General features: G+C 38.9%; 1 protein-coding gene across 1 annotated transcript in view; it reads right to left on the bottom strand.

Moving 5' to 3' along the window:
* USH2A (usherin) overlaps positions 1 to 18,843 on the bottom strand; it is an 800,771-nt gene that overhangs the window by 572,578 nt on the left and 209,350 nt on the right. Inside the window, exons 14-15 of the mRNA XM_063441883.1 lie at positions 10,320 to 10,483; positions 7,773 to 7,931 (exon numbers count right to left, since the gene is read on the bottom strand). Coding sequence (XP_063297953.1) covers positions 7,773 to 7,931; positions 10,320 to 10,483 — 323 coding nt within the window. The remainder of the gene's footprint in view (positions 1 to 7,772; positions 7,932 to 10,319; positions 10,484 to 18,843) is intronic.

Raw genomic sequence — 18,843 nt, 5'->3', positions numbered from 1 at the left:
TCTTTTTCTATTTCATATTAAACTTTAAACCTTTTTATTAATATTTTATGAAAGGTTTAAATCTTCTCTCATACTAACTTTTGATACATTTTTATGTGTTAATCTATTAAAAAAAACAAAAACACACACATCAAACATAGCTACTCTTATATAATTGTGGATGATCTATGAATACTATTAATATGGAATGTACATACAAATTGCAAACTATTTTGTTTAGGAGAACTATATAACCATACCATATAACCACATAACCATAAAAAATTGATTGCCTCTTTATGATTACTTCTCCCCGAAAAAATAAATAAAAAATCTACAGATAATTTCTAAAATATATAAACTCGTACAATTGTTTTCAGTTTTAAGTCTTTGAACTACAGTTAAAACAGTAATTACAGAATTCACACCCCTTTATGGATAGTCATTACTGGTTAACAAACGTAAAGAACTAAACGAATAGAAAATAAAATGTAGTTTTACAGCTGTCAGGTATGTAATTGCAATTAATCAGTAAAAAGCTATTATACAGTAGTCATGGAACCATACGAACTGAAACTCTAAACTCTAAACATAGTTAATGAGTAATTTACTGCAATGTTAATACGGGGATCCATAAAGAAATAAATGCTTCTGTTGGGAATTTCGTTGCCATCAAAATAGACTTGAAAAGTTTTCATTTTGGGATGAAGGAATTGAATTTAAGTCTGGAGGAAGAAGGATTATTTAATTGACTTCATTTACTGAGTACGCTAGACCAGTAGTTCGCAAGCCAGTCATCAAAGACTAGAATGTGGATACTGACAAATATTGGACTGCTCGAGGGCAGTAAGACTTGAGGGCTGAGTTGCCAGTGCCCCAGTCCCCTAAGAAACGCCCCACCCAGAGAAAGCTTGGGGAGGTGTGTGTAACATCAAATGCTAAGAGTTTGCACAAACATACACATCAACAACAACAAAAATATTACATTAAATGTAAAGAGAAAAAAAATCCTATGGTGATCAATATGACTCCTATATTAGTACAAGGGAGTATAATATCTCACTTATGCCCCTACCTGCCATGCCACAGGTGGGGAATTGTTTACTAAACAGTGAGCAGCCAGCGGCTGTTCATTCACCATACCAATGGATGTTCACTGTACCAGTGGCTGCTCACTGTAATTACAAACTGCAAACTTTCTTAGCAATTGGGAGTTAACAGCTGCCCATTCGCTAGTTTTTCTTGAAAGTGAGTAGCCGTTGGATGCTCCCTGTTCAATATACAATCCTCCAACTGCAGCATGGTGGGTGGGGGCAAATAGAACCTCCTTTATTAAACCAACCTGATCCTTATATGACCCCCATTCTAATGTGGCAGTTGGCTAGCATGCGCTGGCCATCCCCCACAAGATTAAACCTTGCGCTACTGAATCTTCTTTTTTTTTACAATTTGCCAACTGGCTTCTAATACTCCTAGCAGGTCAATAGTCCAAAAGTCTGAATCAGGAAACAAACTAAACGGTTTGTCCATTGATCATGTTTATTTTATGATTGACCAGTTCGGAGTGACAAATCAAATGCACAACCAAAAGCAAATGAGTCAAACACAAAATGGGATTATTGTCTAAGCTAGAAACTGAAAAGAATTGTCAAAATAATTGCAACAACTGAATTAGTGATTTCTTTTATATATATAATTTAGTTAGTTTGGCCTAAAATGTACAGTTTCTTTTACAATTCTCCCAAGATAATTTAGTAAAGAATCCAATTTAGTATCTAGTATCATTTGAGAGATCTTTAATATATTTCAATGTACAAAACATTTTTTTTTTGCAATGAATTACTCATTAGCCATTTGTACATAAATGAGGTTATCAACTTTATGATGGTGGATAATTATCAATTACTTTTGTAGCAGGGTTGTTTAGGACAAAAGGTTATATTTGCTCTTTATATTATCATGTTATACGTTGAACCTTGGAGTCTAGAAGATCACCCATCTTGCATACTAAGGGAATATATAGATGAATAGAAAGGCCGGCAGACAGACTGAGGAATGGGCAGAGAGATGAAGAGATCAATAGACAGACAGATGGGTGTACAGACAAACAGACAGATAGGTTAATACAATGATTAGATAACTAGTTTATCCATGATTACACAGTTGTGAAGATGCAGTAATACATCAAGCCTTCCCGAGACAGACAGGGAGTGGAGTCAAAGAAAAAGAAAAAGAGAGAAAGGGTTAGGATGAAGAGCGAGCTCAGTGAGAGACGAGATGAAGAGAAAACACTGAATGCAGTAACATGTAAATGATTGCTTGTCCTGAATAATGTACAGAACAAATATTAAGAAGAAAAACCACCACCATAAAATTAATTTTTGATACTCGTAAATAATAAGTGCATTCCAATTAACTTTACCTCATCTACAAGTAGTTGAACAAGAGATACATATGTAGATGACTGTTGGTGAAACTATATGTTAATTCCAAAAGCAGAATGGAAGTGCTAATGTTTTGAAGCATGCACCACTTTGAATGAAGTCTTTGTGTCTTGATCCCAGATTACCATTAAGAACATACAGGGGATCGGGCAGACCCCCCCCTTTATGCTTTCCTTAGGGATGGGGACAACCAAATGCATGGTTCTGGGGTTCAACCCCTGGGCCCTAGGCTGACACCTAAGGTTACAATATAGTTCAACATGCTCTGACCTCTAGCAAGGAAATGTAATATATATGGAAAGGACCCAATCAACAAATATTGTGTTGGAAATAGTAAAATGTAAAGTATAAATTATTCTGAAGAACATTTCAACCATCTTTTAATCCCACAGTGTGGACTTTTTAACTTTCTCACTTGGCTCACCCAATACCAGGGACAGCAGAGGGTAAAATGGTTAATGAAGAAAGGCAACATATTTTCCAAGACTCAAAAAATGTGCTGTTTTAAGATAGTGGATCACTGTGTAAAAAAGATCAACAGTCTTTGTTTGCAAAGGTGACAGCAAAAAAAAAAAATTGAGCTAAAAAGTAGAATAAACCCTGTTAATGTCACACCAGGGCTCGAGTCCTGCAGGAACGCGTGGGAACGGCGTTCCTGCACTTTTTTTAGAGCAGGAACGCCGTTCCCGTTTGTGGTCCTGCAGGCACTCAGGGGGCGCAAAAAATGCCGCCCCCAAATGCCCCTGTGTTCCCCCTGTCATGGGGGGCCCAAGAGGTGGCCTAATGGCCACCTGATGGACCCCCCCGCACTGAAGCCGCACTGAAGCCCCACTGGACCCCAGGGACAGGTCCACGCCAGCTCCCCAGGTAGGGAGGCTGGGTGGACATTTTTTCATTTAAAAAAAATATAGAAATAATTATTGTGTGTGTTGTGTGTCTGGGAGTGAGTGAGTGTGTGTGTCTGTGAGTGTATGTATGTGTATTTGTGTGTCTGGGAGTGTATATGTGTTGGTGTCTGTGTATGTGTCTGGGAGTGTATGTGTCTGGGTGTGTGTCTGGGAGTGTGTGTGTGTCTGTGAGTGTATGTATGTGTGTGTGTGTGTGTATGTGTCTGGGAGTGTGTGTGTATGTGTCTGGGAGTGTGTGTGTGTGTCTGTGAGTGTATGTGTGTGTCTGTGAGTGTGTGTGTGTCTGTGAGAGTATGTGTGTCTATCTGTGAATTTGTGTCTTTGTGTGTGTGTCTGTGTTTGTGTGTGTCTTTGTGTGTCTGTGAGTGCACGTGTGTGTCTGTAAGTGCATGTGTGCACCTGAGTGTGTGTGTACGTGTTTATATATTTTTTTTTTGCAATGAATTACTCATTAGCCATTTGTACATAAATGAGGTTATCAACTTTATGATGGTGGATAATTATCAATTACTTTTGTAGCAGGGTTGTTTAGGACAAAAGGTTATATTTGCTCTTTATATTATCATGTTATACGTTGAACCTTGGAGTCTAGAAGATCACCCATCTTGCATACTAAGGGAATATATAGATGAATAGAAAGGCCGGCAGACAGACTGAGGAATGGGCAGAGAGATGAAGAGATCAATAGACAGACAGATGGGTGTACAGACAAACAGACAGATAGGTTAATACAATGATTAGATAACTAGTTTATCCATGATTACACAGTTGTGAAGATGCAGTAATACATCAAGCCTTCCCGAGACAGACAGGGAGTGGAGTCAAAGAAAAAGAAAAAGAGAGAAAGGGTTAGGATGAAGAGCGAGCTCAGTGAGAGACGAGATGAAGAGAAAACACTGAATGCAGTAACATGTAAATGATTGCTTGTCCTGAATAATGTACAGAACAAATATTAAGAAGAAAAACCACCACCATAAAATTAATTTTTGATACTCGTAAATAATAAGTGCATTCCAATTAACTTTACCTCATCTACAAGTAGTTGAACAAGAGATACATATGTAGATGACTGTTGGTGAAACTATATGTTAATTCCAAAAGCAGAATGGAAGTGCTAATGTTTTGAAGCATGCACCACTTTGAATGAAGTCTTTGTGTCTTGATCCCAGATTACCATTAAGAACATACAGGGGATCGGGCAGACCCCCCCCTTTATGCTTTCCTTAGGGATGGGGACAACCAAATGCATGGTTCTGGGGTTCAACCCCTGGGCCCTAGGCTGACACCTAAGGTTACAATATAGTTCAACATGCTCTGACCTCTAGCAAGGAAATGTAATATATATGGAAAGGACCCAATCAACAAATATTGTGTTGGAAATAGTAAAATGTAAAGTATAAATTATTCTGAAGAACATTTCAACCATCTTTTAATCCCACAGTGTGGACTTTTTAACTTTCTCACTTGGCTCACCCAATACCAGGGACAGCAGAGGGTAAAATGGTTAATGAAGAAAGGCAACATATTTTCCAAGACTCAAAAAATGTGCTGTTTTAAGATAGTGGATCACTGTGTAAAAAAGATCAACAGTCTTTGTTTGCAAAGGTGACAGCAAAAAAAAAAAATTGAGCTAAAAAGTAGAATAAACCCTGTTAATGTCACACCAGGGCTCGAGTCCTGCAGGAACGCGTGGGAACGGCGTTCCTGCACTTTTTTTAGAGCAGGAACGCCGTTCCCGTTTGTGGTCCTGCAGGCACTCAGGGGGCGCAAAAAATGCCGCCCCCAAATGCCCCTGTGTTCCCCCTGTCATGGGGGGCCCAAGAGGTGGCCTAATGGCCACCTGATGGACCCCCCCGGCCGGCTCTTGTCTTGCTGTCAGACGCGGCGAGGGAGCTGTGTTCTCTCTGCTCCCTCTCACCGCGCGCCGTTTGCTGATGCTGGGAGCCGGAATATGACGTCATTTCCGGCTCCCGGCATCAGTAGACAGCCCGCGCGGCGAGAGGGAGCAGAGAGAACACAGCTCCCTCGCCGCGGCTGACAGCGAGACAAGAGCCGGCCGCACTGAAGCCGCACTGAAGCCCCACTGGACCCCAGGGACAGGTCCACGCCAGCTCCCCAGGTAGGGAGGCTGGGTGGACATTTTTTCATTTAAAAAAAATATAGAAATAATTATTGTGTGTGTTGTGTGTCTGGGAGTGAGTGAGTGTGTGTGTCTGTGAGTGTATGTATGTGTATTTGTGTGTCTGGGAGTGTATATGTGTTGGTGTCTGTGTATGTGTCTGGGAGTGTATGTGTCTGGGTGTGTGTCTGGGAGTGTGTGTGTGTCTGTGAGTGTATGTATGTGTGTGTGTGTGTGTATGTGTCTGGGAGTGTGTGTGTATGTGTCTGGGAGTGTGTGTGTGTGTCTGTGAGTGTATGTGTGTGTCTGTGAGTGTGTGTGTGTCTGTGAGAGTATGTGTGTCTATCTGTGAATTTGTGTCTTTGTGTGTGTGTCTGTGTTTGTGTGTGTCTTTGTGTGTCTGTGAGTGCACGTGTGTGTCTGTAAGTGCATGTGTGCACCTGAGTGTGTGTGTACGTGTTTATATATGCATACAAGTTTATATATTTTTTTTGGTGGTGGGGTGGGGGTGGAACTCGAGTGAGTTCCCACACTTTATTCCCCAGGACTTGACCCCTGTGTCACACTATATTCAAAATGTCAGATCAGGCGCTTTAACCTCCCTGGCGATAATCCCGAGCATAGCTCTGGGTTAATTTTCAGTACCGAAAGCGATAACCCTGAGCCCTACTCGGGATTACACTGTAGTATCACTTACCTTGTCCCTACGAGCCCCTGGTATAACAAATTACACACAATACATTATAAAAACAATGTACCGCTTTAAGATTAAAAAATACTGACATAATCAGACCGCCAGGGAGGTAATATGAACTAGTCACTAAAATGTATTCCTCCTATATACAGCAGTTATTGCTTTTTACACTAAGTTAGTCCATTACCACTTGGACTTATTTAGATATTCTTTTGTCGTCCATCCCTGCATCTGATTAAGCAATTTATAAATTGATGGTTTTTGTACAGGCTTTTTGCTGACCTAGAACGATGTTGCATAATGGCAAGAGTTGTACCATAGTCAATGAATCCTGGCATTAAGTGAAGTAATAAAGCAAAATGTAATGAATCAGACTCCAAAAAAAAAACGCCGCAACACCTACTTAAAATGAACCAGCAAACAGATATTTAGTTCAAATTTTGTAAGAGCATGTAAGCAGATTAACAGCTCACCTTCCTAACCCTCTCCACCACTGTATTTAGATTAATTAAATTAACAAGTAAAGCTAGATTTATATCTGAAATCTGTTTCAGTTTAAGTAGAAAGCTTTACCCGGAACATTATTTGTATTTTAGTTGATGCTATTTATCAGCATTTATTATCTATACAGTTACTTAACCAGGTTCGCATTTAGCCATTTCCTTTTCTGTTTTAGTTTCTTAATGGCAAATCATTAATTTTCTACCTACACTGGATAATTAGCTCTATAACTTTCCTTTAACATACAAATAGTCTAGAACATACTATTTTTTTTTAACATCTTCTACTTTATACTCAGTTAAAATTCATTAAACATTTTCAGCAAACTAGACAATCAGTGGTGGCCTCAAAGAGACATAACCATACAATAACTAGGAAGCATTAAGAAGAACAAGTCATGCAAAAACTCTATAAACCCCCAAAAATTCTACATTAAGTAGCAGTAATACATTAGAGTTAGTTCATTATTTTATATGTTTTTTTCTCATTTTAACAGTAAAAATTTGTATCGGGTCTACAACACTTGGTGAGAACATCCAAGACTTTCTGGTGAATGGTGGACAGGATTGTCCACTTGAATCTATTTTAAAACCCTAATTAATGGTATAACAGACTTACAGAACTTCATTTTATTTAGCTATGACGTAATAGATTCATTAAAAAAATAGCTTAAAGTTTGTCTAATTTATATATATATACATATTTTATATTGTAATATAACATTTAGGAGTAATATTAATAAATGGCTTTTGCAAATATTTAATTAGATTTATTTATTATTTTGCATTGAATGTAATAAAAACTCTTTCACTCTAGTGAACTTAAAACCAAGCTGAACATTTTAGACTAAAATAGCCAATTTGAAAACAATTTCTGATTATAATTAATTACAATCATTAGTTATAGTCCATTGTTTCAGTATAAATGTGTGCAAGTTAATAGAAATAAGTGTACAGTTATATAAAGAATACTTAGTAAGAATGACAATTCATTTGAAACGTTTAAACAAATGTCTGCTATTTGATGGTAAGGCAACCTTACGACTAAACTCACTTCTGATAAAACATGCAACATATAATCTAACACTCATACTTCTTACAATAAGAAATACAAAATATTATACTCACTGAAAGGGAAATGGTCTGTAATGTTGTAAACCCCAAGTCCATCTCTGTATAACACATAGTTAATAATGTTGGTATTGGGGGAATCTGGTGGATTCCAAGTGAGACCGATTGCTGTACTATTGTAAATATTAATTCGAGGAGGAGGCTGCTGAAGAGGAGCTGAAAGATAAAAACATATCTTGATATGAAAAAATAGTTGTTCCTAGAGAAATATGTGTATTATTAACCTTCATTGTCAAACATGTATTTACCTTTAACAATTTAAGTGCATAAACAATGTATAACCAATATATAACAGGGAAAAAAAGAAGGGGAGATACAGTGCTCCAACGGCAGCAGAATAAGGTCTGTTACTTGGATACCCTAATAATCCAAGAGGAACAAGTAAATATACAGAAAAAAACAGACTGCATGAAACAAGAAATACTAGATAATCATATACATATACACACAATAGTATATATAAACATATTGAGATATAACAATATTAAAGAGTCCCAGCAAAAAAAAAAAAGTATTTTTTGGAGATAAAAACCTTTTGAAATATGCTTTGTCTACTAAATACTTAAACCTAGCAAGTAGCCATTGCTGCTCATTTGCCAGAAAGGCTCCATTTAAAGGGGATGGGAAAGGGGGGGGGGGGGGGCATAGTCCTTCCCCATGCCTTTACCCATGGCCATTGACCTGAGAACTGTTAAATATGTAATGAAGATGAACAGTCAGTGCGGGGGAGGGGGGGGGGAGGGGGAGGATGGGGAAATTATAATATTCAGGAGGGAGGGCCTAGTGTACCTCTTGATCCCCACCCATTGGAGGATGACAAGGCCCCTAAGTATAATAATGGGGAGATCATTAGATCCCCCTTAATGTAATTAGGCCCCTCATTGATTATTGAATGGGCTGCAACCTATTGGTGGTGGGTGAGGGCCCTAATAATTTAGACAGTGGGGGGTGGATATGCTATTGTCCATTGCTCCCAAACAGTAGCATGTCTACCTCCCCCCCCCCATTCCCCATCTGTGTGGCTGGGGGACCCCACCCCATGGCTTATTTAAAGGTTCCCATGTAATGAGACCTTTCTTGCGACTGGGTAGCAATGGCTGCCCAGTAACTAGCTTCAAATAATTATATGCGGCAGGAGCATAGGGAGGATTTGAACCTCCCTTATAGACTTTTTTAATGTGGCAGCTGGCTAGCAAGTGCAGGCCGGTCGCCACACAATTAACCCTCGCAAATAGTACTTTAAATTATCATTTGCTTCCATGAAAGCAAGTGAATGATACTTTGCGAATGTGCATCCTACTGGATGCATTCGGTCCTGAATTTTATCAAAGCTGGTGCTTGTGAACCAAAAGCACCAGTGTTAATTCGGGCACCGAATGAATGGATGGATGCATTCAGTTGATTGCTGCAGAATCGCTCGTGCTCACCGGACTCCGACCATATTTAGTATATATTAGAATTGACAATGCGGTTGTAATTCAGTCATTTTGCAGGATTTTGTGACTGTACAAAATCCCATGTTTAATGAATAGCCCGTCTATTGCATCACTGGTTTTAAGTACTTGACTGAATTTTATTCTATCAACAAAAACCAGTCCATAATTATTGTATCTTTTTGATTGATTTTTAAGGCAGCCAGGGCAGATAAATGGGTTGGCAGCTTAAAATAAAACTACATTGGAAGCATATTTATCAGCCTTTTTAATGACTAACTCTGCGCCAGGTCCACCCTGCATTTTATTAGTGACTGTGTAGAAGTAGCTACACAGACGCTTGTTTTTATGACATACTCACTGTTTTAGTAGACATTTGGGTTGTAGCTTAATGGGGTTTTAAAACCTCCCTTATTCTAAAATGGGAGTCATATCAATCCCCACATTCTCTTTTTTGAACTATTTACTAGTGATGGCTATATACAGGGCGGTTCCCTCAAAACTGGGAAAACCCAGGTTCAATTCCCCGGTCAGACCACCTTACCAGTAAGTATCTTTGGGCAAGACACCTAAAAATATATATATCCCCCTTCTTCAAATCCTCATAGAATGTAAGCTTTTTTGAGCAGGGCTTTCTTCCCTTTCAAATAACCCCTTTCTAAAATTGCAAAGTGCTGCAGAATATGTTGGCTCCAAAAAAATGATAATAATGATAATGGTGGTTATATAATTTATCCAAAAAGCTAAATGGCTTCTCAAGAGTCAATAACTGTGTTGGCTCTGATTAAATAGAGGCCAGGCTTAGCAATACACATCACATAGTGACAACTAGGCACCTTAAAAATATTATTTACTTCTTTCCATTTTTTTTCCATCAATTGAGGAGTTTAGTTGGATTGAGGTAGGATTTTGCTATTCTTTAACAAATCTCAATCAGTAGCAGTTGTGTAAATTTAAGCAATATAATAAATAATGGAAGTATATAACATGACTATAAGCACATACCAATTAAACAATAAAATTGAGAAAATATATGATTTCCAATGTGTTTTATCATAGAGCTAGGTACAATTCTTAGATTTTGTTATATTTCTTAGATCCATTAGCTTACTTGTGCTACATCCGTATGGGTTCTGAGCATCCAAATTGCTGGCATCTTCAACACAGTGATCACAGATGAAGCCTCTTACAAATTGCTTACAGAAGCATTGCCCAGTTACAGAGTGGCAAGTACCATTCACTGCTCCTGCTGCATTGCAACTGCAGGTACGGCATCTAGAGAGAAAAATAGAAACAAGCCATGCAAAAAAAGGAATGTAACCAAAACATGAAAATCTTGAAACTTTTAAGACAGACAAAACATAACATAGAACAAACATTCATTTCTTTTTAAATTTAGTTATTAAGACCTACTTTAAGCAGTTCTTAGTATTTCGAGCTGCCATGGTGTTGGTGTTATAGCATTATCAGTGTTCCATTTTTTTATCACTTAATTATTAAAGCATATGCACACAAGACACACTGCACATATGCACACATACACACCCACAAACATTGACCCATACACACAAAACACACACATACAGTGAGGGAAAAAAAGTATTTGATCCCCTGCTGCTTTTGAATGTTTGCCTACTGACAAAGAAATGATCAGGCTATAATTTTAATGGTAGGTGTATTTTAACAATGAGAGACAGAATAACAAGAAAAGAAAAACGCATGTCAAAAAAGTTTTAAATTGATTTGCATGTCTATGAGTGAAATAAGTATTTGACCCCTTCGACTTAGTGCTTGGTGGCAAAACACTCCCAACCATGGCATACTAAATCAACATGCTATCTGCAAAGATGCTCCCGTTGTGCTGAACGCTCCTGGAAGAAGTCTCGCATCCAGCCATTATAGATTAATATTATGCTCATACAGCGCAGCCATTGCCCTCGCCAAACAGTCATACTTTTCCTCTCTCATTAGTTCACGCTCCCACAATCCCAGGCGTCTCTTTAACACCTTTAACTCTCTTCTTTGTCCTGCTGTGGCCACCCCTCAAACTAACCTTTTAGCTTTGCATGCTGTGGCGAAAGGGACCTTGCCACTGTTTTTTGGAGGGGGCTGCTTGCCTGCCTCCTGCCTGCTGACTATGGCCCCTGGAAGATGGTGCCCTTTAAAAACAGCATTGGAGCTTATGGATTTTTATTGGACCATGCTGGCCCTTTAAAAACCGTCTGGGGACATATTGTGACTTTTGGGAACAATGCCCCTTTAAGACTATGTCCCCAGACCTTTAAAATAATTTGCTTATGGCTTCTTCCCACTTGGTTCAGTAAATGGGGCTTACTGAACCAAGTACTGTACAGGCGGACCACCCAGAACTGGAAGTGTGCAGGCAATTTACCTCCCAGGCTGCGAGCCTGCTGTAGGTAAATTGCCGACCGCTGGGGGGCCGCCGTTAGCGCAAACGAACACATGGTGGCGGCCATCTTTTTTCAACCGAACGCAGTCAGTGGTGTGTGTAGCTAAATTCAGGGAACTGAAATCAGCTACACAGTTACATGAACACCGCTGACCCTTACCTTATTTTTTCAGTGTGAAATTGACCGACCGCACAGCCCAAATCCATGGAACTGTTTTGGGCATGAAAATGTGCTTGCGGTCGGTCATAAAGGACTTCCAACTAACTTTTTTAACCCCTGGAAGGAATCACCTGAATTTATAATATGTCTTTATGAATATTGAATGTATAATTTTAAAGTTATAGTACATGTGTAAAAACTGTATTTCTCTGCCTGTGATAATTACATTAGTAAAAACAGAAAATGAATCCAGGCATTCCAAATGAAATTCCAAGAAAAAGGCAATTTATTGGAACCAGCAGCTACAAAGCGACGTTTCAACCCCAAAGCGTCTTGATAAAGACCCTTAGGGGTTGAAACGTCGCTTTGTAGCTGCTGGTTCCAATAAATTGCCTTTTTCTTGGAATTCATTTGGAGTGCCTGGATTAATTTTCTATTTTTACTATTGTATTCTGTCCATTTTGGTACTGGGACATATCCAGTTAAGCACCCTGGATTCCTTGGCAAGGGGTGGAGTGCACTTCCATCAATTTTCTACATTTATGTGATAATTACATTAACCCATTGTGTTCAGTAATTATATCACAGGCAGAGGAGAGGATTTTGTGTGTAATTGCTGGGAGTGTCTGAGTGTATTGTATGTATTGATTGGTTGTTCTGCAAAACCCTGTGGGCGGTACTATGTTTGTAGAATGTGCATAAAAGCAGAGTGTTTGATTAAAACTTCAGTTTTACTTCACCCTCAATTTGGAGTGCCGTCTCTTATTGGGGAAATCTGCTACAAGGGATTGCTATGCTCTGCATATTCTCTTGCTATATCACTACTAAGCTCTTGTAAGAGCTGGTTCCTGTTTTGCTCTCTGAAGGAGTCTACGGTGGTTATGGTGTCTGCTAGAGTGCTTGGAGTCCTCAGGAAGCGCTAGGAGCATTAATCAATGAAGGTACCCAGCCGGGGTGCCAGGTGATCCGTTACACATGCTACTTTACTGATAAGATTAAACAGCTTAGGAAAGAATTCCCCCCATCCTGCCTTTCTCTTTCTCAACCACATGTAGAGCATGCCTTTCCTACCCATCAGACTTTCTCCCTGGCTACTGAACAAGAGGTGGCTGCGCTTCTCCTTTCCTCTTGCCCCACCACTTGCTCGCTTGATCCTGTCCTATCTACATTATCAGATCTCTCTCCCCTTGTCTTGTGCCTTCCTTAACACACATCTACAACAGCTCTCTCTCTTCTGGCATTGTCCCTGCTAACTTTAAACATGCCACTGTAGTACCTATCCTGAAAAAAAACATCTCTCGACCCGTCCTCCCTCTCTAACAATCGTCCCATATACCTGCTCCTTTTTTCCTCAAAGCTTTTGGAAAGAATTGTCTTTACTCGTATGTCTCACTTCCTCAATTCCAACTCTCTCCTTGACCCTCTTCAATCTTGCTTCTGCCCCCTCCACTCTACTTAGACTGCTCTTATCAAAGTTACTAATGACCTAATCGCAGCTAAATCCAAAGGCCACTACTCCATACTAATTCTTCTTGACCTCTCTGCTGCCTTTGACACAGTTGATCATGCTCTCCTTCTTCAAACTCTTCAATCACTCGGTCTCTGTGACTCTGTCCTCTCGTGGTTTTCCTCTTATCTCTCCCAACGCTCATTCAGTGTCTCCTTTTCTGATGACGCTGATGACACCCAGATATATATCTCCTCTGCCATCCTGCAACATGTCCCTGCTTGCCTTTCTTCCATCTCTGACTGGATTTCCTCCTGCTTTATGAAACTAAATCTCTCTAAAACTGAGCTCCTTGTCTTTCCTCCTCCTAATACTGATCCTCCTCTTTCACTCTCCCTTCAAGTTAGTGGTATCCACATCAGTCCATTATTGCAAGCGCGCTGTCTTGGCATCATACTTGATTCTGGCCTCACCTTTGAGCCTTACATCCAGCATGTTACCAAGTCCTGTAGATTACATCTTAAAAACATAGCCCACATCCACCCCTTTCTTACGCAAGATGCTACCAAGGAGCTTGTCCATGCTCTAGTAATTTCCTGCATGGATTATTGTTACCCTCTCCTAATTGGTCTTCCCCAAAAACATATTGCCCCGCTGCAGTCTGTAATGAATGCTGCCGCCAGACTGATTTTCCTCTCTAATCGGTCCTCTCACACCTCACCCCTCTATCAGTCCTTACATTGGCTTCCTGTATCCTATAGGAGTCAATTCAAAGTGCTAACCCATACATATAAAGCATTGACCATTTCCAGCCCCCTTATATCTCTTCACAGATCCATACGTATGCCCCTTCTCAGTCTCTTCGCTCTGCCCGTGACCTTCTCCTGTCCGCTGTTCACATGCGTACAGCCAACTCACGCTTGCAGGACTTCTCGCAGGCAGCGCCCTTCCTATAGAATAGCCTGCCTACCACCATCAGACTCTTCCCTAGTCTTCAATTGTTTAAGAAGTGCCTTAAAACCCATCTCTTTTGGAAAGCTTATGGCCTCCCAGAGTAACCTCTACCTCCCATACCTATCTCTTGCGCTCTCCTAAAGGGCAGCACTTTACTCTCTCCTCCAGCTCTGCTTCACTACCACCTTATTTGATTGTGAATTCCTGTCCTATTGTGTTTTACACCCCCCCCCACCCCCCCATAGAATGTAAGCTCGTTTGAGCAGGGTCCTCTTCAACATATCGCTTCTGTAAGTTTTCATATAATTGTCCTATTTATAGTTAAATCCCCCCTCTCATAATATTGTAAAGCGCTACGGAATCTGTTGGCGCTATATAAATGGCGATAATAATAATAATAATGTTTTCAAGACATGCCCATTGGAACAAAGTTGAGAAATTTATAAATTCTGAACATGATGATTTGTTTGGAAATTATTTTTAGTTGGTTATGATTTGGGAAATTGCACTAACAGTAACCTAACAAGTGGGCAACTAGCATTCTCAAGAGTGTACATCGCTGTAATTATGGCTTAATGTGCCCCAAAATGTCCCATGCTAGGGTGCAGTGGACTTTGTGCAGACAGGATTTTACCTTTGTGCAAATGTCTGTCTAGCACAAGGGCAGGAAACCTTTGTCACTCCAGATGTTGTGGACTGCATCTCTCTGATGCTTTGCCAGCATTATGGATGTAACAGCATTATGGGAGATGTAGTCTAAACCATCTGGAATGACAAATATTGCCTACACCTGGCAGTCTAGTAGGTGCTGGTATTGGTAGGGGTTATGCGACAGGCATGTATCTAACTTCCTTTCCGTTGGTAACTAGGAGTTGGAGGCCTAAAGCCTGCTGGAGGGATTCTAACGTCTTCAAGAGGAACCTGCTTCCAAGTGGTGGAACCTTCAGTCCACATGACTGTTCATTAGCCTGGATCATTTGTCACATGGATAAGCATGAATTTTACTAAAATAGTAAATTTTTCTGCTAAAGGGGATAATTTGGGGATACCTACTTGCAGAATAGAAATATACTGTGGGTGATAGTTTCTAACATATTAATTTGCAAATGTAAGTGTTAACGATTCATTGACAAGCAGGCAATACAATCTGTATGATAAAATCTGTATATCTTAAATATCAGCTATATGTAGCAAATAACTATTTTTAAATAACATTTTGTTGTATGTATAAAGCACAAAATATTTTTTTCAATGCTTGATTTACCCCAGTGAAACACTCTATGTGGTCTCTTGAGTGACCATTCAACACCCTTAAAAAGGCCGATAAAAGCTAAAACTGCGACACTGGCTGTAAATTTGTTTTATAGAATAATATGCCAACTGGGAATAAATAAAATGCATCATTTTGTTTGCCTCTGAATTTTATCTTCCGTTAAAGTCAAAAGGAACATGAGGATATTTTTTTTTTCACAGTTCTATGATGCATCCCTACAGTAAATGCTTTATTAACGACCTATACTAATTAGTGACAATAAAATACTTACTCCAGAATTAAACTATTGATTAAAACTAGTTAAGATTGTCTAAGGACTTTTCATAAACTATAAAACAGATTTGTACAGATAAGCATATATAAATATTTTTTTTTTTTGTGCTACGATGGAACAAAACATATTTTATATTTTATTTAATTAATTATGTAGATATTATATATGATATTTTTATTTTTTATTCTACTGTAATTTCTATAGGGAAATATCTCTTGACCCTTTGAGAGCTGGAGGATATTCAGTTTATTGCTTGAAATATTGCCAAACGCTAATTCTCAGAGAGTTATTTCAAAGAAACAATAAATTCAGATTTTCTAGTCTGTGACAATCATGTCATTTTTTTTCAAACAAACTGAGCTTTAATTTTTTTATTTTTTTTTATTCTATAGGTGCCTCAAGAGACTTTGTGTAACAATACCTTGTCACGTTTATTAAAAGGGAATTATGAATTGTAAGCATGAGACAATTTTATACTAAGAAATACGAAAATCAAACTAAGATGAATTGCAATATTGATTTTTTTTTTCCTGGGGATAAATGGTTTTTGTAATATTAATATAGAGGAACCTTTATTACATTGACTCTCTAGGTACAGTTCGTGTATTCCTGGCAATCAGTTTAAATCTTAATTTTTCTTGCGGGAAAGCTTCACTTACCGAGTGAATTTCATAAACACTAATCTGTCAAGATTTATATAAATTAGCAATCTGTGATTCTTATTGATCAGTTCATTATTGTAAACAAAAGCTTTTTTATTTAGGAATTTAATAATAACAAAAGGCATCACGCAGTTCAATATCTATCCAGTAGAGGGCCACATTAATATGCACCTGCTTATTCTATTTTATTATATTATATTTTTTCATAATAGTTTCAATATCAGATGTGAACTATATATTTTGTACAGTTAATTGTACAATTTTAAAAATGAATATACTGATAAAAGAAAGGTAAAATAAAGTGCAATTTTATCTTTTATAATAGCATTATATTAATGCTTGATATGTCATAGAAGTCAGTTGACAGAGGAAAATAAAGTCATATTATTTTTACCGAAATCTAACCATGTTGCTTTTAGTAACATAATAGAGTTTAAACATTTTATATATATATACTTCATGCAATTTAGAAGTGTATGCCGGTTTTACTATGAGGACATCGTTAAAATCATCTGTTCCTTAGCAGGTCTTAAAATTAGGTAAATACAACCTCAGGTAAACAATACATATGAAATATTACACCGTTCCAAGATTTATTTAACAAAAATAAAGCCAAAATGGAGAAACCATGTTTTAAAAACTAAGTACACCCTTACTGCTTCTATAGGAATTAAGAGGCTAAGTAGCAGACGGGTGCTGCTAATCAAATGGCCCTGCTTAATTGGTCATCAGCGAGTGTGACCACCTCTATAAAAGCCTAAGTTTTAGCAGTTTGTTGGTCTGGATCTGGAGTATTCAGGTTTGTTTGAAAGCGTTGCAAGAAGAAAGCCTCTTATCTCTAAAAAGAACATGGATTCAGGATGGCTTAGGTTGCGTCTGAACAAACCACAAGACTTCTGGAACAATGTATTTTGGACAGACGGGACCAAAGTGGAGATTTCTGGCCATAATGCACAGCACCGCACATGTTTGGACTGTATATATATACAGGGAGTGCAAAATTATTAGGCAAGTTGTATTTTTGAGGATTAATTTTATTATTGAACAACAACCATGTTCTCAATGAACCCAAAAAACTAATTAATATCAAAGCTGAATATTTTTGGAAGTAGTTTTTAGTTTGTTTTTAGTTATAGCTATTTTAGGGGGATATCTGTGTGTGCAGGTGACTATTACTGTGCATAATTATTAGGCAACTTAACAAAAAACAAATATATACCCATTTCAATTATTTATTTTTACCAGTGAAACCAATATAACATCTCAACATTCACAAATATACATTTCTGACATTCAAAAACATAACAAAAACAAATCAGTGACCAATATAGCCACCTTTCTTTGCAAGGACACTCAAAAGCCTGCCATCCATGGATTCTGTCAGTGTTTTGATCTGTTCACCATCAACATTGCGTGCAGAAGCAACCACAGCCTCCCAGACACTGTTCAGAGAGGTGTACTGTTTTCCCTCCTTGTAAATCTCACATTTGATGATGGACCACAGGTTCTCAATGGGGTTCAGATCAGGTGAACAAGGAGGCCATGTCATTAGATTTTCTTCTTTTATACCCTTTCTTGCCAGCCACGCTGTGGAGTACTTGGACGCGTGTGATGGAGCATTGTCCTGCATGAAAATCATGTTTCTTGAAGGATGCAGACTTCTTCCTGTACCACTGCTTGAAGAAGGTGTCTTCCAGAAACTGGCAGTAGGACTGGGAGTTGAGCTTGACTCCATCCTCAACCCGAAAAGGCCCCACAAGCTCATCTTTGATGATACCAGCCCAAACCAGTACTCCACCTCCACCTTGCTGGCGTCTGAGTCGGACTGGAGCTCTCTGCCCTTTACCAATCCAGCCACGGGCCCATCCATCTGGCCCATCAAGACTCACTCTCATTTCATCAGTCCATAAAACCTTAGACAAATCAGTCTTGAGATATTTCTTGGCCCAGTCTTGACGTTTCAGCTTGTGTGTCTTGTTCAGTGGTGGTCGTCTTTCAGCCTTTCTTACCTTGGCCATGTCTCTGAGTATTGCACACCTTGTGCTTTTGGGCACTCCAGTGATGTTGTAGCTCTGAAATATGGCCAAACTGGTGGCAAGTGGCATCTTGGCAGCTGCACGCTTGACTTTTCTCAGTTCATGGGCAGTTATTTTGCGCCTGTGTTTCTCCACACGCTTCTTGCGACCCTGTTGACTATTTTGAATGAAACGCTTGATTGTTCGATGATCACGCTTCAGAAGCTTTGCAATTTTAAGAGTGCTGCATCCCTCTGCAAGATATCTCACTATTTTTTACTTTTCTGAGCCTGTCAAGTCCTTCTTTTGACCCATTTTGCCAAAGGAAAGGAAGTTGCCTAATAATTATGCACACCTGATATAGGGTGTTGATGTCATTAGACCACACCCCTTCTCATTACAGAGATGCACATCACCTAATATGCTTAATTGGTAGTAGG

The sequence above is a fragment of the Pelobates fuscus genome, chromosome 2 (assembly GCF_036172605.1).
Source record: "Pelobates fuscus isolate aPelFus1 chromosome 2, aPelFus1.pri, whole genome shotgun sequence".
NCBI classification, from domain to species: Eukaryota; Metazoa; Chordata; class Amphibia; order Anura; family Pelobatidae; genus Pelobates; species Pelobates fuscus.
This window is presented reverse-complemented; position numbering and strand designations above follow the sequence as displayed.